This window comes from Carassius gibelio, chromosome B24 (genome assembly GCF_023724105.1).
Source record: "Carassius gibelio isolate Cgi1373 ecotype wild population from Czech Republic chromosome B24, carGib1.2-hapl.c, whole genome shotgun sequence".
NCBI lineage: Eukaryota > Metazoa > Chordata > Actinopteri > Cypriniformes > Cyprinidae > Carassius > Carassius gibelio.
This window is the reverse complement of record NC_068419.1, coordinates 7,740,623-7,764,252: the sequence shown is the minus strand read 5'-3', so window position 1 is coordinate 7,764,252 and position 23,630 is coordinate 7,740,623. Positions and strand designations below refer to the sequence as shown.

General features: G+C 36.0%; 3 protein-coding genes across 12 annotated transcripts in view; all 3 read right to left on the bottom strand.

Annotated features, from left to right (window-relative positions):
* Positions 1-7,998: 7,998 nt before the first annotated feature.
* On the bottom strand, positions 7,999-9,371 carry LOC128013285 (60S ribosomal protein L22-like 1). Its single transcript, XM_052596169.1, has 4 exons — positions 9,311-9,371; positions 8,830-8,934; positions 8,355-8,476; positions 7,999-8,255 (listed from the first exon to the last, which is right to left on the bottom strand). Exons 1-4 carry the CDS (start codon positions 9,317-9,319, stop codon positions 8,114-8,116), a joined length of 378 nt encoding a protein of 125 aa, XP_052452129.1. The 5' UTR covers positions 9,320-9,371; the 3' UTR covers positions 7,999-8,113.
* A 1,730-nt stretch (positions 9,372-11,101) lies between these two features.
* eif5a (eukaryotic translation initiation factor 5A) lies at positions 11,102-14,151 on the bottom strand. 3 transcript variants are annotated; one of them, XM_052596167.1, is made up of 5 exons: positions 14,025-14,151; positions 12,804-12,994; positions 12,617-12,721; positions 12,000-12,131; positions 11,102-11,901 (listed from the first exon to the last, which is right to left on the bottom strand). In XM_052596167.1, the coding sequence occupies exons 2-5, from the start codon at positions 12,969-12,971 to the stop codon at positions 11,839-11,841; spliced, it is 468 nt and encodes a 155-aa protein (XP_052452127.1). In that variant the 5' UTR covers positions 12,972-12,994; positions 14,025-14,151; the 3' UTR covers positions 11,102-11,838. The 3 variants fall into 3 exon arrangements, with proteins under 3 accessions (XP_052452127.1, XP_052452126.1, XP_052452128.1); XM_052596166.1 differs by having other exon boundaries at positions 13,774-14,042; XM_052596168.1 differs by lacking the exon at positions 14,025-14,151 and adding an exon at positions 13,497-13,623.
* Positions 14,152-15,865: 1,714 nt separating this feature from the next.
* Positions 15,866-23,630, bottom strand: part of tnikb (TRAF2 and NCK interacting kinase b) — a 64,682-nt gene continuing 56,917 nt past the window's right edge. For 7 of the 8 annotated variants that reach the window (XM_052596146.1, XM_052596148.1, XM_052596145.1 and 4 more), the window contains 3 exons: positions 22,575-22,734; positions 20,531-20,670; positions 15,866-18,984 (listed from right to left, as the gene is read on the bottom strand). In XM_052596146.1, coding sequence (XP_052452106.1) covers positions 18,901-18,984; positions 20,531-20,670; positions 22,575-22,734 — 384 coding nt within the window. In that variant the 3' untranslated portion in view covers positions 15,866-18,900. The remainder of the gene's footprint in view (positions 18,985-20,530; positions 20,671-22,574; positions 22,735-23,630) is intronic. The other variant, XM_052596150.1, reaches the window with a different exon arrangement.

Sequence of the window (23,630 nt, the reverse complement as noted above, 5' to 3'; positions counted from 1 at the left end):
ATATGCCAATAATGTATTTCTGCGTTTTAAATTGTATATTCATTATAGAAATTATGATATTTTAATGCATTTTAAGATTCAATTGATTCAATTTTGAATTAACTTTTCTTTTTTATATTTTCTGCCTCAATGTTAATTTAGTTTGAAGGTTAATTTTGTGATGCCTTTTTGCCATTTTTCTTAGATTCTTGTCTTTTAATATAGTCTTTATTAATTTTTATTTCAGTTTTAGTCATGGTTATTGTAGTAATTCAAGTTGATCTAAAAAAAAAAAAAAAAAAAAGATAAGTTCCAGGTTTTTCTTAATTGTGGTAATTCTGAGCATCATTTGACTATATTTTCTTCGGCCTGTCTGCATGAGGCCTATGTATGAACTGTCATCTTCTATGTCAGTCTCGATCTGCTTCAATCCACTATGTTCCTCACGGCTTTCTTTTGTTTTTCCCTTCACAGATAGCATCACCACACAGTGCTATCTTGTTTCCTTCAATCTATCGCAGCCCTGCCGTTCACCGAGACAAGCTGCAGTTGCCGTCACAGACCCAAGATCTGCTGGATCCGCCTGTTGGTAATTACCAGTCCCCCTGCTCTGTCAGTGCCTGAGGGCTCTGTTTCATACAACCTGACAATATCTCATCTGTTATCAATACAGTGTGAACTGAAGCACGGCTGACAGCGATTTACCAGATGATGTCAGATACAGAGGGAAGTTATATCTGCATTATCTTTGTATAAGAGCAAGATGCCAGTTATCAAACACTCTCAGTTGTCTCCATAATAGTGCCATATTATAGACATTTTAATAATATTGAGACTGAATAACAGCAATTCTGAATACAAATAACCTATGATATTTCAAATAAACAAAGTTTATAGCCAAATATATAAGATAAAGGCTGGTTCTCATCTTCTGTGTGTTGAAATGATTCATGAAGTCTTATAAAGGATCTCTGATTACATTTGCTCCTGACAAAAGGACTGATGTCATCAGACTCAAGAGCAAGGGAGAGGAAAAAGATTATAAGGAAGAGAGATGAATGGCATCAAGAGAGAAGCCAGACATCACTTCAGTCACAATTACACAGAGCTCCAGCAAAATGCTGTTCCTTGTAACAGAAACAATATGATATCCAAGCCGTAAGATTAGTATGCTAAAATTAGAAGTCTGATTTCGGCCAATCATAAAGTTCCAAAGGAAATGATACCATTATTCTGCATTGCGGGATTTCGAGCATGTTTAAATTTAATGTTACACATGCGCAAAGATAGGCCTACTGAGAAAAAAACGTGGCCCATGTTTACATAGAAAAACTATTTAAAAAGCAGCGCAGTAAAATGCAAAAATGTTCTACACCATCAGAAGTGAAAATTTGTGGTTTTGAGATGTCACCCTGTGTGTCTACAGTGTAGACTTTATCTCATTTACAATGAACAGCAGATTCTTTTCTTTTTTTAATGGACAAAAGCAATTGGCCAATTTACAGCATTTTACTGGGTTTATGAAAGTGACTAATGACTATTATAACAATGCAGATTTTGAGAAACAGGCCATATAAAGTGAGCACTGTTAGAGCAGATATGCATGAGCAGCTAGGTTATTAAATATTTGTTAGAAAGAAATTACCAACGATAACGAAGTGTGTAAATATAATGCAAGAAATAAGACCAAGTGTGATCCAGTATGCAAATATAGATGATAGTAATGGATGTCAGTAAGATTTGTAACCAATGTCAAATGGCAATCCCGAGAGATTTTGAAACTTAAGTCTTTAGATTTCTTAAAGCTTGAAAAAGGCTTGAATTATGCACAAAACCCCAACATATATATTAAGCATCTGAACTGTGCTGCCTTGTAAACACTGAAATTAAATTGGTTTATACTTATGATTTTTTTCAGCACCTTTGTCAGTACATAAAGTGACAACATGCAATTATGTTTCTAATAATGAGAAGGAATGCTATACTATCCTCAATAGTTTATTAGAATAAACACTGGAATCGTGCACTTAAAATTTATATTTAACATCAACATTTTACTCCAAAGAAATCCCCACGTTTTGCATTTGTCTCCTGCATTTAATCCAAATACATGTAGTATATGGATAATTAAATTGGAATTCAATAAGTCAATTAAATTGCGCAACTAGTAACCTTTCCATATATAAAATTGATGAGGATCTTCTGTGGTAAGTCAAGGGAGAGCTGAGTGTTAAATTAAGGAGTGCTATACTGAGCTGAGCCATAAAAAAAAATTGCTATTAAAACAGTCATAGAAAATACATTTTTCTCCAACCTGAGCCAAAGTAAAGCCTGCAACTGCTCTGTCCACTCTGGTTAAAACAAACAGCTCTGCGAAACAGAAATAGAAGTGTCCTGTTTCAAATTGAAAACATTTTTCCTTGGCAGAAAAGGAGCAAAAACTCACCAGTGGGGATTTTACACTCTATTCTCAATTATGTCCAGCGGTTACAGGAGAAATCCAGGCAAAGCTTCTAGAGACGGCGGGGGACCTAATGCTGAGACATTGTGAATTATTTAGGCTTTTCTCCTTGTGATCAGAGGAGAGTTCATTATTAAAAGATGTGTTCGCCATTCAACAGCTGCCTAGGATGGAGCTTCCTGGACTGTTTTAGACTGTCATACTCTGTTAGGTTGATGTAGGCTACATACTTTACATTCCCCTGGTGAGACTGATGATATGGATTAAACAAAGAGTTTGAATCCTACAGTCTACTTTACCAGGACAAATACTAAAGATAAATTCCAATGTGGGTCATTAATGTTGTGCAAATGTGCAAGATGATTCACAAAGAAGCAAAACAGGAGATCTTTTCTCCTAAGGCTTAAAAAATCTATTGTAATTACTGTCATAATCAGAAAACAGACAGCCTGTATAGTATACAGTTAATCAAATAACCTTGTTGCAGTCTGAGAGTTAAACAAGATCACTGACAAACTCAGCTGGTAGGAGACTGAATAGCCTCCCAAAAAAAGACATGTGTTGTAGAGACTCAAAGCCATCAATTCTTGTCTATGGCATGTAATTCATTTTTAATTACCCTGCCACTCAACTTCAATGGCTGAGACTCAAGTGGATCTCAGGTTCCGCAGGAAACAAAGTATCGCCATGGTGACTGCATGCCAGAATGCAGCAAGTGTTTGCAACGATTGCAGCTCTCACTGCAACAGTGAACATGATTATTCTGCAAAAACAAGCACTTTCAACAATGATAATATAGGTCAAATGCCATTCAGCTGCAAGACCAAACACTTTTCACATCTTCCCCATGCAAGTCATATGTCAAGCTTTCAAAAACACTTCAATAATGCGAGTCATACCTGCAATAAAATTTAATGAAATGCATGTTTGCTATATTGATGATACACAGGGGAACTTGAGCAATGTTGCCATCAGCGGGTAACCAGGTGAGACACGTGGCACACAATCAAAATAAGTATGCAGAAATTTGTTACCCATTCTCAATGGGAAAGTGTACAAGTAACATTGCTCAAAAAAAGTTGCCCAGCAAAATTGTTCAAGAGGTTGCCGCGTGTATCTTAAGAATACGTTTTTCAGTTCACTGTGCCAATTTATCATCATCAATTTTTTTTATTATGTTTTTAAAACTCAACAATTATTTGCCTTCAAAATTTCACATTTAATGCAATGTTACATGCCATTACTTTGTTATTAACTGTGAAATTTACGAGCACCTTATTAGTGTAAATTGTTTCTAAACCATTCTTTTCAGTGTATTTTAAATTGCATACAGTAGTACCCTCAAAGACCAATAGCCTACAAGCTAGTGTATGAACACAGCCGAGCTTATGCACTTATATATGAGTTTGTTTTCATTTTTTTTTTAATCCAGACGCATGATAACTATGAGAATGAGTGCAATGATAATTCAGAGTGATCTTGCTAGATGAATAACCATCACCAGAATGCATAACAAATGCACAATTCTGGCCATTGTGGATCCATGGAAGAAATAAAATTGAAGCAGGTTAAAAAATGACACTGTCAAATAGATGTATAACACTGTGGTGGCCTTTTTTCCCCCTTTTTGTCAGGGGACACGTGAATAGATATTAGAGAATCATGGCATTAATGTTGACAAAGAAAAGAAAAACAGTACTCTGTAATATGTTACAAAATTGGTTTTGGCTATGCAATATTTGCTTTCAAATATTTCCTTTATATGCCCTTGACTCCCATATCCAAACCTTGTCAGACACATTTTTACAGCTTCTGCGCTCTGACTTATTGACACACAGCAGTATCTGTTATTCCACAATTTCTGTGAAAACAGACAAATTTTTTTCCCCCTTAGACAATGTTCTGAAGACATAGCTCTTGCGTGGAATTTCTTTAGAACAAACCTGAACTTTGGCCAACTAGGCTAGGTCAGTGGAACAATATTTTTCATACATAACTGTACTGTACTGTACTGTAAGCTGTCGAAAAAGACAAAAGATTTTAAACGCCTGTATGTGGTTTGGTTTTTGTTAGAAATGAAGTTAGACTGAGCAAAACAAAGAAGGGATTATATATATATATATATATATATATATATATATATATATATATATGTATGTATGTATGTATGTATATAATACATCTCTGTGTGTGTGTGTGTGTGTGTGTGTGTGTGTGTGTACATTTAACTTGAAATTTAAACAAAACTGCAGATCTCTGCTGACATCTGGTGGATATGAACGGATATGCTAAGTAAAAATATGAATGAGCATGTGATTACAACGCGAGAAGATAAAGGAATTCTAAAGACACTCGGGTGAACAATTCAATTGAGACCAATGTGAGGAATATTTTAGGTAATTTTTTTAACGCTTTGCTATACTCACATATTAATGATCATAATGGAAACCTCCTCACCTCCTCAAACGAACTCCATTTCTTGACACACTTAGCGTTACTGATGTAAATTTATATCTTAACTGAAAACGTTTAAGAACTGTGGCTACAGAACAAAATACGTACTTTTAATACTTATATTTATTCATACTAACATTTATTAGGATTAAACGTGAGAAAAAAAGCGTTGTAAATAGTTGTAAATAAGAGTGATTTGATTATAGGACGCACGTGACGTAGGCTTACTTTGCTAGTGTTTTAATGTATTTTCTTTATTTTTGTAATTAATTGTAACCTCTATAGTTGAGCTTTCTCGCAAAGAGAATATACAATAACATACATGCCACATAACAATATGATTTATTCACAGAGGAAGATAATGTTTTTACATGCACTGTTTAATCACGTTGAATGATCACAGATAATAAACGAGTTTTTAACAATTACTAACAGTTATTTGCAATTATTTGTGACCCTGGACCACAAACCCAGTCATAAAGGTTTTATTTTATTATTGAGATTTATATAGCATCTGAAAGATGAATAATTACGCTTCAATTGATTGATGTGTGGTTTGTTAGGATTGGACAATATTTGGCTGAGATACAACTATTTGAAAATCTGAGGGCGCCAAAAAAAAATCTAAATGTTGGGAAAATCGCCTTTAAAGTTGTTCTTAGCAAAGCATATTACTAATCAAAAATTTACAAAATATCTTCATGGAACAGGTCACATTTGTCTTTTCCATTTCTCTTGTGCATCATGTCCTTACTTTTAAGCTTTGGATTACTTTGAAGACTCTTGTTTGCACATGATCAAGTTGGTCAAAGCAGGTATTTGTCTCATGGTAATGTTTTATAAATTTTGTCTTTTCACAGCTTGCATGGTGGATGGTGTGCTCGTTGCAGCTTCACACACATCTTCTCTGGTTTTCTGCAGATGCATGGACTGAAAAGAATAGAAGGATGGTTTGTTTCTGTGCAAGGAGCTGGTGCGGTACATGCCTCTCTTTGGCCATGAGGTCATTCCTCCATCTTTTGGTGCAGCGCTATGACTGTGGAATTGACCTCTGGCTCGTTTCAGAATGATCTCCTCACGTCTGTGCTTCTCAACGTCCATGTTCCTGCCCAAAGAATTGCTATGTTTCTTTAGTAAGTTGGATGATAAATAGGTGGATTTTGCAAGACAACATGAATGTTCTGAAACCTTCAAGCATGGTCTCAGTAAGGAGCTTGTAGTGCTTCCGGAAAAATGTCTTCCATTGTTTTTCCAGTTGTTCTGGGGGCTTTTTGGTGCATATAGTGGACTTTGCAGGGCCACAGCATGCAGTGGACTGGGATAGCGATACACTTCCATGCCCTGGTGACCTGGAAGATCAGAACGGTAGGTGGGTTGCAAAACAACTTTGGATTGAAGTATGTCGTAAACATCTGGCCAGTGCGAGTCTGGAAACAGATCCGCCACAGATCGGAAAACATCTTTAGTAATCGTCTCATCTGAGAAATGGGATTGAACTCCTGTGTGCTCTTGTAATAGAATGGGTCGGCTCCTCTGAGGTTCCTCATCCACGAAACATTCTCCATCTCCGAGAGTGTTCTTGTATTTCAAGGAGGCCAAAGAGGTGGAGAGAGAGCTGATGGTTTCATCACAGTCAGAGGGGGTAAAAACGTCTCCAAAGTCGCAAAAACCTGAGCTTGACCTGGATTGACTTTGCATGTGCGAATGAAGTTCTCGGTTATGCCAGCTTCTTTCCCTCAGGCACTGATGATGAAGCAGGTCTTCAGATGAATGACTGAAACGTGACAAAAGTCCCTTGGATTTTCTAGTTTCATTAACAGCCTCTTCAGAAAAACTGCGCTTGAGCTTTAGTCTGAATGAGTCTTTATCCACCCAGTAATCATGCTGTCTCTGTTGGATAATTGTTGACATTGAATCTTTAGGATCAACCTTGGTTTTTCCTAGGGCCGTCTCCACCATTAATTTGTGTCTAACTCTCAAGACCTCCAGCTCCAGGAGTCCTGCCAAAGTTGCACGAAATCGCTCTCTAATACGTTTCCTCCCATTGCTGGGCCATAGTGCTGCTTCAGCTTCTTCTCTGTGCAGAGCATTAGATGTCATCCTGGTAACAGGATAAAGGCTCTAGCTCTGGCTGCCTTTCACACTGAAGGTCTTTATAGCAAAGTCACCCATATCAATGCAAATGCATTTAATTCCAGACGTTTCTATTGCTCTACCGTCTATTGATAAGATTTTCACTAACCTTTGACCTTAGGTGAAGAATTTGTTAAAGATAAAATGTAATGCTATCAATGAGAGATTTAATTAACAAGGTTAACATTTGGGAGATCAATATCAATGACAGTGATAGCATTTTAGCTATTCATTTTTTTTTATATAACTTAATATTAAAGGCAAGACACCACAGGAAAACATTTAAATATCACTATAAATATTTTTTACAAAGTGGATTTTGGATATTTCATTTTATCATTCCATGAATCAGAAAATACTGTCAACAGCCAGAAAAAAATATCTTGCCTTAATTTAACAACAAATTTAAACAGTTCAAATGTGTAACCAATCACATTTAAAATACACTTTAAACTTGCAACACAACGTACCATTTTTTCAGTGTTTTCATATCTTTCTTCAAAATCAAACGTTCATATCGATTACATTTGAGAATGGCCTCTGTAATCCCAATTCTTAAAGCAACAGTTAGTTGTTGCATCTTCTGATGCAATTAAATTATGGGAAAAAAAACAAAGGAGCTCTGTATTCTTTTACTTCTGAAAGGTTTCTTCAGAAATTATTAAATGCAGATACATTTACAGAGTTCCTAAAAAACCCTCAACATTCATGACAAAAACTATAAAGAAAATTATAAATTATAAGGCAACTAAACTGTTTAAATATTGCAATAACACTCCTGCAATGATTGCTTCTACTGTAATGATTAATAGTTAGTTTCATCCCTACAATATAATCTCTATTATCAGACACCACTGGCAACATGTCTGTTAATGAATCCTTTGGAACTCTTTTATCCTTGTTCCACCTTGATTATAAATCAAGCCTACTACATTAAACATTTACTACCATTGAAAACACATGCCACTCAATTTCTGTGTATCATTTTATTTACAAGCAGATATCGAAACAAGCAGCCCTGCATTTGAAGATGTGACAGCTAATACAGGACCTTGATACACTCAAACATTTTTCAAGACAGAGCTTTCATTCATCAGCATCAGATTCATCATCTTGACTGATCTGGAAGTAGCGCAGCTCGTAGCTTTCCTTATCCGACGCCACCACCCTCAGCCAGTCTCGCAGGTTGTTCTTCTTCAGGTACTTCTTTGTGAGGTACTTAAGATACCTGAGGAACATGGGGTTGTTAGTACACATACAAAGACTTTAAAAAGAACACTAACAATAGACATAAGCCTGCCGAGTCAGCTGATGTACCGAATCTCACCTTTTAGAGAACTGCTTCTCTGATGTGACGCTGATTTTGTTCTTCTGACGCACAATTTGCACTACATTTCCCATGTTGCCCGTTTTGCCATTAACCTTCACCTTCTCTTTCAGAAAGGTTTCCTGTTAGTAATAAAACAGCATGACCACTAGGGAAGAGAACCCTAGGCATTTAACTAGGGAAGGGAACCCTAGTTAGGGCACAGCGTTAGTGATGTAACTACCTGGACATCAATCATAACAGGCAATAAAGGACGCTTTGTTATTATAAAAATAAAAATCAGAATTGGATCAGAAACAAATAGATTTAAAGGAACATAATTTGAATGTTTAAATTTAGAAAGTTAGAATGTTTAAATTTAAAATTAGAGATTTTAAAGACTTTATACCATGTCTGGAAATGTTATTACATTTTCAGGTTTTCCATGCCCATAAATCATGCGTTTCTATCATCGTTTTTTTTTAATACAACTTACAAAGTTGGCAGAGTCAAGGATCCCATCCTCGACAGGGTGAGTACAATCAAGGGTGAACTTCCAGGAAACACCCTTTTTATTCTTTTTCACAACAGTCTGCCTTTTCTAAAAAAATAAAAAAAAGAAGAAAATACATAAGTCCTAAATTAAAATATATTTTTCTCAGTTTAATACTGCACTCGTAATTCATACTTGTTTATAAACGAATAATCTTATAAAAACAAATTAACACATGTAACGCACTACTATAATTCTCTCATCGTGAACCAAATGCGTTTGAATGGTTGTCACGCTAAAATGCTCATCCACGTGTCTCCCACTAGAAAGTCAAAATAATGTTTTAATAATATGATCCCTTTTGCAAAAAAATAACTCTGGTTAATACAGGACATATACATTTAATGTATTTCATATTTTAATCATACAAAACAAAAAATAAAACGCATTTTACTATTAAGACCGGTCTCCGGTCGACACGTACCGGTGCCATCTTGGTGAGGTTGGCGTGAAAGAGGAAGTGGCGTAGGTCCGCGTAAGAGTTCACGAAGGTTTCTCGCATTTGATTGGCTGCCAGTAGGGAAGGATTCGTGAGGACTTTTCAGTTCGGCGGCGTTCGATTTGTGAATGAATCGTTCGTTTGAATGAGTCGGCTCTTTTGAATGAATCAGTGAAACATAACATAAACGATTTGTACAATATGTAGATTTCACAGACTGGGAGAAAAGTAAGCTAAACAGCAGAACGACACAATGAAAACGTACTTTTCTCATAGACAGTAGGGAAAATACGTAATTATGTCTGACGACTGACGTCATAGAATCAGTTTCTCGAAACGAACTGATCGAAAGAACCGATTAGAGAATATTGTTCATTTTGAATGTGAAGTTATATTTATACATGAAACATTTATTATTGCAATATAATAAAATTGTATCATATAGCATTTCTGTTTCACTAGGTATATGCAAGCATTTAAAGTTATGTATGTCTTTTGATAATGATTTTATTTTGTGCATATTGTAGTATGGAAAACATAGATATGCTGCATGGCTCTGTAGATATTATTGTATATGGATGTAGCTGGCTTAACATACAAACAACAATCACAAAATCATAAACCACAACTAGGCTTTTCAAGCATTAAAATGAACACACATTGAATAGAGAAGGGAGAGACCCGGCTCTGCTTAGCTACTGAGGAAGCGTGACTCATTCATACATCATTGTGCAGACACAAGGCTATATTGAGTGAGCCCTCAGGAAGCACATGGGCACAACCTGACTTGCCAGTTATTGGGCAGATTTCTGCTCTTGAACAAATTTGATAGGTACAGATTTCTGTATATACAATTTTCATTTTAATGTTGCTCAGCTACACAACAGCAAAACTGTAAACTAATTTATTTGAATTATACACATTAAGATGTTACTCAACATATAATTCACATTGGCTTTGAGAAATCACTCAGTGGGAGCCAGTAGGTGGATGAAGATTGAGTTTGAATAGACTGCAGTGCCACATGTCTGTCTCCAGTACGGAATTGCAATACTTTTGGTCAGTCAGTGTTGTCTGGGCACCAGGCCTCAAATGGGAAATGAGCATTTGGCTCCTCCCATGCAGAGGATTTGGCAGCCCAGCCCAACCCAACAAAGCTTTCAGTCTTTCCTAGTTACTGTCCTCACTTTCTAAAATGATGTCTCATGTCATTTTGCCTATTTAAATTCTTTAATCTATTTAACATTTAAAAACATACAATAGATGTTTGAAAATGTTTTTATACATGTGTAATATAAAATGTATATACCTTTTTAGTTGGAGAAAATAAACATTGCAGGTTGTGAGGAACCCAAAAGCATAGCATCAAAATAGACACTTTCTACTTCTAGAATAACATGAGCACCTTATTTGATGGATTTTTCCAGAATGACCAGACAAGTTAGACTAGGTAATTTTCCCCTTAATTTACACATGTAGGATATTCATTCACCAGACTGTAATACATTGTGTTAAATTTTACCAGAAGAATATCTGCTGTAACTATAAAAAAACACCTTTAACCAGCCTTCTGGGGCTCGTTTTAATCCTGATCAAGTGTCACTGAGAAAAAAAAAAAAAAAAAGGAAAAGTAATCTATTAAGTTTTTATTTTTTGCTCTCTCCAGTCATGTGACAAAGGCCTCGGGTGAACAAAGGAAGATTAGAACTCAAATAAGATTTAGTCCTCAAGTTCATTCTGGGGCAGCACTGATAGGAGCCTACCTGGAGACAAATACAGGCTTCAACACTTTATTTAAGGTCATCAATGACTATGCTATTGCGTTACAGAGGTATTCGCACATGGCCATCACATCCTTTCCACTTCTGAACAATAAGAGACTGGCATTTAAGAGGACATTTCGCTGGAGTTTATTTCTCTGTCATAGCGCTTTTACTTGAAAAGGTACTTTTAAAAGTACTGCAAGTACAAGGAAGTGCCAACTACCAGTGTGCATCTCACTTTGGGGCAGGAGGGGGGCCTTCAATTGAGAGAAATTAACTATAGTGCCAGCATGGCATAGATCATGTAAGGAGAAAAGTAAAAGTATGGCACCCAGAGAGGGAGAAAAAAAAAAAAGTTCCATGTCAGTTGGGGTTTCCTATCTTCGCAACACCTTGCTTAAATCCTGCACACTAATTACGGTGAAGAAATTCAAGAACACAAATGGAAAAATGGATCCCATTATTTAACATTCAGGAATGTAATTTGTAATAACTTGAGGGGGAGGTTGAGGGGGTAAACACACTGACAGTATTAAACCTCTTACCCAAGAGAATGCTGACTGACCCCACAAGTCCAGCATAGTATTGGAAGGAGAAAAAAGGAACACAAATCACAACAAAAAAATGTTGAGGTTGTTTGTGAAGGCCATAGCTTTGGTGCCAAATAAAACCAAAAAAAAAAAAAAAAACAAATGCAAGAGATTTGTTAAAGTGTAGCATGTTGCAGCCTGAGCAGCCCAGTCTTTCTTCCTATTTGGTCATGGGTTTGACAGCCACAGCAGATTCTTCGCCCATAGCTGAAAGCACAGTAACCTGCCAAACAAAGAAAACAATGAGTGGGCTACAATGACAAAAAAAAAAAAAACACAGCTAAAAGGACTAAATGTATTCATTCAAACTGGTGTGCTTACCAACATCTCTTCACTAGCTGCAAATTTGCTTTCAATTTCTTTGCCCAGGTCACCTTCTGGCACACGCAGGTCTTCACGCACGTCTCCGTTGTCCATCATAAGAGAAAGGAATCCCTCACTGATATCAACCAGCTAGTAGGGCAAAAGACAATTTAAAGGAAAAGAAATGGAATAAGCATCTAGGCTAAAGTATCATGAAAAGCCAAAATATACATTTTATTGCCCTGGTGGAAAAGATTCTCAGACAACCAATTAAGATGAAATGACATATGCAGAGCCACCAAAAAAAAAAAATAAAAAAAAAAATCTAATATTGCTCCAAATGCACAACAACAACATTTCACCTAACCCCAGCAAATTTAATTTTCTAGCTTATTAAATGAAGCAAAAAATAAAATGCATTCAGGAACAATAACAGAAAGCATGATGATATCTAAATCCTGAATAAAACTAACCAAAGTCACTGTTTTGGAGAGTTTACCAAAGTTTGCCTTTATTACACACAACAAAAGCTCAGGAAAACTTTAGGGTAAATGAAGTACATGAATTCCCATTAGAAAGGACATGTGAATTTCGCCCTATAAAGCTTGAATTTTACGAAGCCATGCACATCTCACCTGGTAGTCATTTCTTTTGATGTTAGGCACGTCCATGTTGTGGGTGGAGGGGCAGATATCTTCATACTTTTTATTTGTGAAAATGTCAATTCCAACCATGTGAACCTGTAAACAAACATTGTACTTAACACTAATAACAAACAAAAGTAGGTTAAAAACAGCCATGCCAAAGAAATCAAAATATTACCTTTGCGTGACCATGCTTGCCAGTCTTGGAAGTGGACATTTCGACAATCTTGCAGGGACGACCCTTCAGAACCACGAACCCGTTCTTGCGCAGGGCGCTGCACTGCATGGGGTAAGTGGTCGAAGCCCCGGCATCTCCGCTGGTGAAATCAAGATCTGGATCTGCCATGATGGGGATCTAAACAGGGGGCACTAAAAGAGATAACTGGACATTAGTACGTTTTTATTTTAGAATGCTCTCAAACACATAAGAACATCATGATCAAGTCACGTGTGGATGAGCAAACTTTCCAATGTACGACTTGTCTATAGTCAGGTTTACTAACTTAATAGCGCAAGATAAAATGTAACGTTAGTTTACTATAAACCACTCTCCAAAAGGTTAAACAACTCCTAAAAATAGAAGAAAAAAAAAAAACTTAAATCGATTTTTGTTTGCACTAGCAGCCAAACCTGCCGCATTACGCTGCTCTTATTTCACCACATAACTGATCCGATTCAATTTAACGACTAAACTCGATCAAACCTCAACTAATAATTGTTTACGTTTTAAAATGTGTCGTTTAAATACCTAACGAGCGTCAAATGACACTTAACAGCCGCTATTTTGCACTCGGTTTAAACAAAGACCACGCCGAATCAGGACAGATGGTATGCCAATGCAATTTATAACACTTTAATCAGTAACACTCACTAAAACAATACTACGCGAAGGAACTCGTTAATTCCACGTCACTGTTTACAAAAAAAGCGAACAGTACGCCGCGCGAAACGTGTCTAATTCGCGTGGCGCACGTCAACGTGGTTTCGCCGCTGATCAATGACTCGGCTAAGAGGCTAACGCCCCGTTCTTCCGTTCTGTATAACAGAATAACATTTGAAACACAGATAGTAGAACAACGACCGGCAAACTATAACGTAACAAAGGATAAACGGGTCTTGTGCGGTTTTAGCCCAAGTTTCTCACGTGCCTCTTTTCAGTCAAGTCAGTGCGCGCGGGGAAAGGCCTCGCGCGTGCTGTGCTGTGCTTGCTCGCGGCCTGCGAACTAGAGAGCCGCTCCTTAAAGAACCGCCGCAACGCGTTTTCTCAAGACGAGCCGGTTACGTTCAACAGCAAGAAGCACGCGTTCGAGCCCGACAGCTTTTTAAAAACAACACCGAGACTTAAAAAGTTCGGTGTAGTCTTTCGTCACAATTCAAACACGCTACATGCAGCACTTACTTCCAAGAAAAAAAAGGAACGTCAACGCGCAAGCGCGGCCAATTTTAATGCGGCATCCGTATAGTGGGCGGGATTCCTCTTCTTCTGCAGACGCGAGGATAAACTGGGCCTGTAGTTTGTGATTAGTGCCTCTCAGCGCTTAGGATGCCACTTTTACGTTAAATGACATTTTAGCAAGCATGCAAAATGCTTTCTAAAACGTCAGCATGCTGGCTAAAACGTCATTTGATGTGTGTGTGTGTACACACGCACTGCCGACCAAAAGGGAAAAATTACTAAGCTCATGCTTGCAAAATGTTATCTGAAGGATCATGTGACACTGAAGACTGGAGTAATACAGCTTTTCCATAACAGAAATAAATCACATCTTAAAATACAGGCTATTAAATTAGAACACATTAAAGTTGTAATAATGTTTCACAGTATTAATTTTTAATAATTAAATGCATGCTTGGTTGCAGACGTCTTTTTAAAAACAATCTTTTGGCTGACAATAGGTTAGAGGCTTGCAACAAACGTCCAAATTGCAAAAGACAAAACACAATAGATGGCTTATTATGAAAATATACTTAGTATTTCATATATGCAATTTAATTTATAATTCTTATCATAAAATAATATTACAGAATCTATTATAAAATAAAATAGAACAGCACACGGTCTGGTTTGAGGTGTCAATTTATTCTTAAAAAAGAAAAAAAAAAAGCAAAGAAACGGTCAGTTTTTGGTGACAAGTGAACACAATGGGTGAGTTTCCTAAATCTGAAATTTTTCCATTTCACATTCTCCTCTTTCAGAAACGCTTGACTCCGTCTGAATAAGATCAAAAACTGGAGTTTCAGTCAAAGTAGAAAAGGGTCTAACATGAAGACTGACAAAATCAGTAATGCTCATTATTGCTATAGCTTTTCTAGACTGATCCACCAACCTGCTTTGCCATCATATTTGATATGCAGTCTTCTCTCTGTGGTTTTCCTCTTTAAACATAAACACACTGAGTATTAGATTAACAAGACTAGATCCACAAACAACCCTATGGTATAACATTTTCGCAGTTTTCAGGGGTGAATTTATTTCATAAGGAAAAAGCACTAAACAATACTGCATTCAAATTAGAAAACAAACAAAAAAGTCAAATAAAGCACTCATATTAAAGCATCTCTGACATAATATAGATTTCATATTTCTCTAAAACAAACTAATCCAGAATACAACTGAAGAAAACGGTCCCTTTAAAAAGCAGCAGCAATAATACTGCTTCTTTCTAAATGCAGATACCAGCATTAAAGCACTGTACAAAACAATAAATACAATGGATCAGAATATCAAGAAAACTGGATTGTAAAAAATGTATTTATAACCATAAAATATTCGGTTTAGAAGATTCAGCTCTTTTTGTGGGTTTTGTGGGTGACACAAAGGGGACTTGAGTGACTTGAGTGTTGTTTGTTTGATTTACAATATGTAATAAATTGTAAGCAATAAAATGCAACACCCACTAAATGGACTAGGCACAGATTAGATGAGATCACCATCTCTTAAAAGTCCAGGCTACATTTGGAACAAAACTCTAGTTTAATAGCCTTAAAAATCTATTTATAAAATACTACAGCCTGCATATTTTGAGAACAAAACATATGCCCAGTTTCAGCTTCAAATGTCTGTAACAGAGAAGGCTTGTAATCTTGAAACCTCACCATTTTGTCATTGTAATGTCAAATACCTGCATTTCTTGTTTAACTGATGTATTTACATGCTTAAAAATAAGTGTTTAAATCACACACACCCAATCACACACTGGAACAACCGTAAAATTAACAGCCAATATCCAGAATGCTCGGTTGTGCTATAAATCAAAAATTTTAATACACAAAAACAAAAGAGAAATACAGAAATTAAACAACAAAACCCGCTCGGCCTGAATATAAAGGATGTACTTACAGTATTAATGTCCATATTAAGAAAGAAAATGAGGTCAAGGACACGTCGAAAGATTTTCTACCACTGAAGGTGGTGCATGAGAGATGAAGAGATCAACTAACCTCATAGCCGTTGATGAAATGAATGGGAAGACCCCATAAGCATTTCACACCTCCACACACATTCACTCAGTTCACAGTTTGATGGACAAAAAACATGAAGTCTCAAAAGTTCCTAGTTGTGTTAAGTGAATTTCACACTCTATTGCCCTTACAGAACTGTAATGAAAATATATAAAAGTATATAAAGGACTGTTATATCTTGATTCCACCTATTTGATTAAAATGCCACGTCATTTGGAAGGACTTCAAGTTGGCGATTCTGCAGTTAGAGGCTTTTTTGTGTTTGTGTAATCCTAAAAATGCAAACAGTTTAATAAAACTTATCAAGTGGATTGGATTTGGAAGTAATGTCAGTTGTGTGCTTGGTCTAACAAAAAAAAAAAAAAAAAAAAAGAAAATTAATTGATAAATTACAATTCTTGGCATGGTGATGATGACATTAGTATTTGATTAAAAAAATACAAATAAAGCTAGAAAAATGAAAAAGTAAAAATAAACGGAGGATGTCTTCAAGTGTAAATAATTAGAGAGACGAAAAAAAAAAAAAAAAAAGGATTTTCCATTAAAATCATCCATGGGTATCAAAAAGTTGCACGAATTGAAGAATCAGGCTAATTTAAAGTGTGGACTTGATTTGGCTGTAACACAAGACATTGCACCAAGAATATTATTATTATTTTTTCATTTCTGAATATTTCTATCTGGCGCTCTACACTCAAATCACCTCTGAATATACATGGAATGACAACATAGCCTTATTTTACATTTGTTAATTACAACATCCTCATCGCCAATCGAAAATATACCTATTATAATGGAATAATGTTGAAAATTCACTGATCTACTGGCTGCATTTAAAAGAAGACACAACCCATCCTCCCTCCAGAGAATAAATAACCCCCTTTTCAAACTACGATCTGGAATATTGCCTTATATTGTTTCACTTACAAAGGTTTGATTTACGGCATCAATAGTCATTACCCACACAGAAAACTGAACCGATCCAACAGGTGAACAGAAACGAGGTAGCCTAAAAGGAAGCTCTACTCACAAAACACTACCCTTCGTTCACCGCTTCACGTGAAGGTGGTGGATCTTACAGAACCACAAACAGCGTCGCACATTTCTGTCACAACTTCACAGTTCAAATTCATTCGATTCGGAGGCAGGACTCTTTTTCCAAAACGGAAGTGGATATTTACAGAGGGTGATAGTGAATGTCCCTCTGGAAAGAGTTGGAGATCCATCATGAAGAGAGGTGAGCAATCGACTCACCAGGCTCGATTCCCTTGGCCTTTATTGCACTTTGCTGAAAGTCACGAGAAAACCAACTTAAAAATACAAAACTGCAGCACATTCTTATTCTAATGACACGTGTTACTCCTGATACTAAAACAACTGAGATTGCTGGTATGTTAATGGTTATTTTTGTATCATTGGTGGAAAGCATTACATCTCATCATTCATTCACAAACACACACTCTTACAAAGATACTGATACGCTAAACAGAATCTTAATGTATTTTTTTATGTTTCAACAGAAAGCTCTGTAGTATTTACCAGTCAGTTGAAGTATTCAGACTCTTTCTAAGCACTGTGGTGATAAAGCGTTCAAGAATCATCTCCGCAGACCTTAAATAAAAATGGTCTAATCCAATCCATATGGAAATTTATTTTCTCATAGGGCCAGTAAAACAGCCTTATTGTCTTACAAATATTTTTGTCAATGTCCAGGCTGTTATTTGTCACTATAACTTTTAAAAAAATCATATGGCTTCAGAAACTAGAAATACAGTGCACATTGACTACTTTTATGATGTTGAAGAGTGATAAACTTCTCTTTTTATGTATAACTGAGGAACAAAAATCTTACAGTTCTGAAATGGCAATTTTAATTGAGCTATCCCTTTAAATCGCCCATAATATAAGTTGTAAAGAAAATGGAAATGAATGTAAAAGGTCTGATCGACAGCACCATCTCCCTGAGCACAAGGAAAACATTGCCAAACCACAGGCTCCAAATGTGAATACTATAGAGCTTTGGGATAAAACTAGGAATGCACAGTATGAATATTCAGAATCCTTATAAAGTTCCGTTATACGTCAATATCAGCAGGCATCAATTTCCATCCCAAAAAGTAGAATTTTCATTTCCTTATAGAAATATGCATTAACATCCATTTCTTTTGGACTTGACAAATTAAACCGAGCAGCTCTGCAAATTCATATTTAAGACATTCCGTGGACAGCCTGAAGTCTGTCTGCTCCAACATAATGTGGCAAAGTATCATACAAGTCTTAAATATCAGACATTAGAGTGGTATCCACATGACACAAATATCTGTGTGCATTCCAAGCTGAAACATAAAAAAGAAAAAGGGTTGATCACACAAACCAGCCTCAATGGATACATCCCGCAAGGGAGGTTTACTGATGTTCGAGCGCAACCGTGACAAATTATTATCGAAAAGTGTCTTAACAGTACAAATATTCACTCTACTCTGTGGGTCTTATTCCCCATATTTCCAGTCTTCACCTCCAGAAGAATCTAGATAGAGATTTGTACAGACAAAAACCCCAAAACCCCACGCATGTTAATAAAAGAGCCATCAAAATAACGCAGACCGGTTGTTTCTTTTACATTATTGTTTGCGGGGGCGTGTGGATTTTGGGTTTGTCTTTGACTCTTCTGAGAAGGTCCCAGCAAGGCTTGGTCTTTTTGCCGTCTGCCAGATTATCCAGCACACCCGGATGTTCCTGTCTTTCCTTTTTTCACACTTTTCAATAAAGTAGAAAAGGTCCACAGATACAATGCAGGGAGGGGCGGGGATGAATTACCAATTCATCATGGAGTTTCTGTTCAAGGTCATGAAGAAAACTTGGCTGCTGCCTCCTGATCTGACTGAGGCAAAGAACACCTGCGACACATGGAGGAATGGACATTATTATATTGCCTATTATTCACATTCAAAGGACCAAACTCATACAATCTACTGCCTTGGCTGTCTACATTCAATTTCCAATCAGGCTTATTTACAAATATTTTATTTCAGCTAGTTGCCAAGGCAATATTTCTCACTTTCATTTAGTTTAACTTGATGTACTATAACTAAAAAACATACATTAAATATATTTAAAAAAATAATAAAATGGCAAAAACGCACACACACAAAAATCTTTTAAATCACTAATTTAAATTATTGATAAAATAATAGTAATAGTATAGTAGTATATCAATGATACTAAAACACTGATAAATGTAAGTTATCCACTACATGGGTCAATGACACATCCATGATAAAAAAAAAAAAAAAAGTTAAAAAAAAAAAAAGAAACGTTTGAAAAAATAATTTAACAAACATTACTTTCAAAAACTTATTAAGTATTGAAGGTACAAAAATGGTCAAAAGGTTTTTATGACATTGTTATTTTATAATTTTTTTCTTAGAAACACTGAATCGAAATACTATTTGCTGTATAAATCACTTTTTGAAAAATATATAGTTTCTACTAAATAATAGATTGTGTCATGAATTTTGACAATCATTTTTTTATGAGCTGTTTTTCTTCATTATCATATCTGGACAGGTATCTCTGTCTAGCATTAAAAATGATTTTATAAAATAATACATTATAAATCAATGCTAAATAAATTAATAAACTCCAACAAACAAAAATAAGCATAATGTCATTCACCCATGAATACTCACGTAATTTTGAAGGTATAGTGTTTAAATCTTTAGTATTGTTAATGATACCAAAAAAAAAAAAAAGGAAAATTAATAAAATAATAAATAGATACATTGTAAATGTAATTTATAGCAACATAAATTACATTATAAAAAAAAAAAAAACAACAAACAAACCTAGTGTATAGTGTCACTGACCCATAGAAAGACTCTCATAATTTAAAAGTGAAGTGTTAATAATTTTTTTAATATATGATCCTGGACCACAAAACCAGTCATAAGGGTCAACTTCATGAAATTGAGATTTATGCATCATCTGAAAGCTGAATAAATTAGTTTTCCATTAATGTTTGGTTTATTAGGATCAGACAGTATTTGGCCGAGATACAACTCTTTGAAAATCTGGAATCTGAGGGTGCAAAAAAAAAACAAATCACCTTCGAAGTTGTCCAAATGAAGTTCTTAGCAATACATATTACTAATCAGAAATTAGGTTTTGATTTATTTACGGTAGGAAATTTACAAAATATCTTAATGGAACATGATCTCTACTTAATATGCTAATGATTTTTGGCATAAAAGAAAAATCGATAAATTTGACCCATTCAGTGATTGTTTTGGCTGTTGCTACAAATATACCCTATCAGCTTAAGAACTGGATTTGTGCTCCAGGGTCATATAGCATTAACTTTAGCCAAAAAACAGAACGAGTAAAAAAAAAAAAAAGTAACAGTAAGATCATGGATGAGCAAGTTGCATCATGGAGGTAACGCACTTTATCGTTTCTCTCCGAAAGGAACTTCAATCGCTGTGCTCGCTTGTGCATGAAAACTCCGTCGAGGTGTCCCGTTTCCACGGAGCGGATCTCAATGGCTTTCTCTCCCCAGCCCATGATCTGGTTGGAGTGGATGTAGGCTGCAGAAGGGGAGGGGGAAGGTGGCGAATATATACAAAAGACAAAAGAAAACATGTGACAGGAGAGCGCTGACACCAAAATGCAGTACATCATCAGAACACCCCGTTCCTCAACGACTTCTGACGTCCAACAGCAACTCCAAACTAGCCCAGATCCAATGAGAACAAGCCTGCCAAAGCCACCCCACATCAGGAGGTCATTATTGCAGCAGTTTCTGAGCATCACAAATTAAATACCAGTGGTTATGGATATTTTATTAAGCTTTCATTTTCTACAAGGAACTATAGCGTCCAATTCCAGAGCTCTTTGGATACTAACGTTACACTAACTTTCTCCGAGGACTTCCTGTGGCTGATTTAGAGATAATAATGATGATCTGGTTGTTTTGACTTCCTTTGCTGCTGATATCTTGTGTAGAAAATGCATGAGTTATGAATTTGACTGTTATGAGTGCAGAATCACTGAAGAGTTGAACATAATTTGGCTGAAACATTAATTTGTTCCGAACTGAGGGGGTGGGCGGCTGCTGGTCTACATCTGAACCCTCAGTATCAGCCAACAAACGACAAAAGACATCTGAGTTACAACATTAACATTCTGCACGGATGAGAGATGAAAACACATATACAAACAAACATTAAAGCTGGAAATTAATTAACACATGGCACAATATCTGATGCGTGATTATTGTATTAAAGCAAGAGCTGAAAGACACCAATATTTACATCTAAAAAGACAACAATAATTACACAAACTGATGGTGGTCCCTTTTCCTGGTTAAATGTAAAATTATTTATTAAATATGTTGGATAGAAAATTGTAATTTTGGGTAAATCTAATGGAAACAGGTCACATTTCACCCCAAAATCAAGAGAAAATATTGAAAAAGAAATTTTTGCATGAAGAAAAATCAAGCATATTTTAGGACCAAGATTTTTTGCATCGTGAAATGTTTTTTTTTTTTTTATGATAGTTAAACATCTGTCCATTTGCATAAGGATATGAGAATGCAAAAAAATCTTAAGGGTCCTAAAAATGGGGTCTAATGATTTTCTTCACCCAAAATCAATTTAAATAAATCGAATAGGAAAACTCAAGAAAACGGTTTACATTTCACCCCAAAACCAAGAGTGAAAAAATTATATCAAATAAAAAAGTCAAGCATATTTTAGGCCCAATATTTTTTTAAATGACAATTAAACACATTTTTTTTGCAAATGATAATAGCAAAATACCATAATGTCCTAAAACAGGCTCTAATAATTTTTCAAAAAGTAAATTTAAATATATAGACTTGAAAATATTTAATTTTGTGCAAATCTCGAGGAAGAACTAAGAAATTATTTTTTTCATGAAAAGCCGATTTAAAAGATAAATAAAGACATTTTTCCATTTGCATATGCCAATAATAATAGCAAACCATGGTCCTAAAATGGGCTTAATGTTTTTTATTCTGAATTTAAAGTGAAATATCACCCAGACATTTTTTTTTTTTTTTTTATGAGATTCACACAAAGATGATATTAAACAAAATCGGAGCCCTCTCAAATCTTGGGCGTTTGCTCAGAAAGGAAATGAGTACCAAAGACTTATACTGGGTTAACAAGGTAAACAAAACAGTACACAAGAAGATGTGCTACACATACAGACAAACATTTCACTCTGTGTCAGGGATTAGTCTAGGTGGGCCGGGGTGGGGTGGGGCGGCTTAATCGTCTAATTAAGTGAGGGACAGGAAAGACAGAAGAGCAATGAGTGGACAAAGACATGCGTGTTTGTGTGAGAGGACCGATTCAGATTCTGAGGGGTGTCGGGGACGGTCGGGTGCTCTCGCACAGACCGCCATCAGGGCTCTAGAAGGAGAACAGGAGCGTTTTGTGTGAAATAAACAACCAAAACCTACCAACAGAGGTGGGCATCTCTCCCCACTGGAGCACCACGTCTTTAGTGATTCTGCCGTATGTGTTCACATAGACTCCCTCATCTTCATAACACAGAAGCATCTCCATGCCGTCAGTCTTGGGAAGCACCACAATGGCGTGAGGGGTAACACTGCCCTGAATCTGGGAAGGGAGGGGTGGGCGCAGATGAGCCTTGGGGTGACAAAAACGAGCCGTAGTGCAAAACATTCCCCACTAAGTGATGCTCTCCCCACCTCCCCCGGGCAGCCCTGTCAGTCATGTCTCGTGCTTCTCCCTTCGAGAAACTGCTGCAACAATCGAGACCCCTGCCCTCCGCTCGACCGTACCCAAGAGCGCCCTGCTAACGGCCCAGCATGGGGCGTCGGAACGGTTTGGCTGCTTTGGTTCATGTATGTGTTTGGTTTGTCAAAGGTCGGAGATCGGGGGCGTGTTTTCTTCTAACAGTGGAGACGCTTTTCTATCACACTTGATAATGTTAGAACAATAATGGTAGTAGCGTGCAGCGTAATGAAATCTGTTTTAGTCAACTTCATAACCATTCATCTGCACACAGAACATTCATACGTGTTGCTCTAAACTGTGTAACCAGGGTCCAAAATTAACACTTTGAATGGTTTTTATTACTAACACATATATATATTAATTATTATTATTATTAATTAAATGTATTTATTTATTCTTATTTATATTTAAAATAAATATTGCATAAAGAAAGCAGCTAAATCTTGGGAGAAACATTACAGGTCATTGTGGCAGCATCATATTTGAGTTTTCCATACTAGTTTAAAAGTTTGAAATAATAATAATAATATATATATTATATATTTTTTGTAAAGAAGTCTCTTAAATTCAGTAAAACAGTAATATTCTGCTACAAATTCAGCTTTGAGACCACATCAATAAAATACATTTTAAATATATTTAAATAGAAAACTAAATGTATTAGTATTTATACTTTGTAATATTATTAAATATTATAACTAATATTATTTAATACCGTTTTCCCTCCTTTTTTTTTTTTAATCAAATCATGCAGC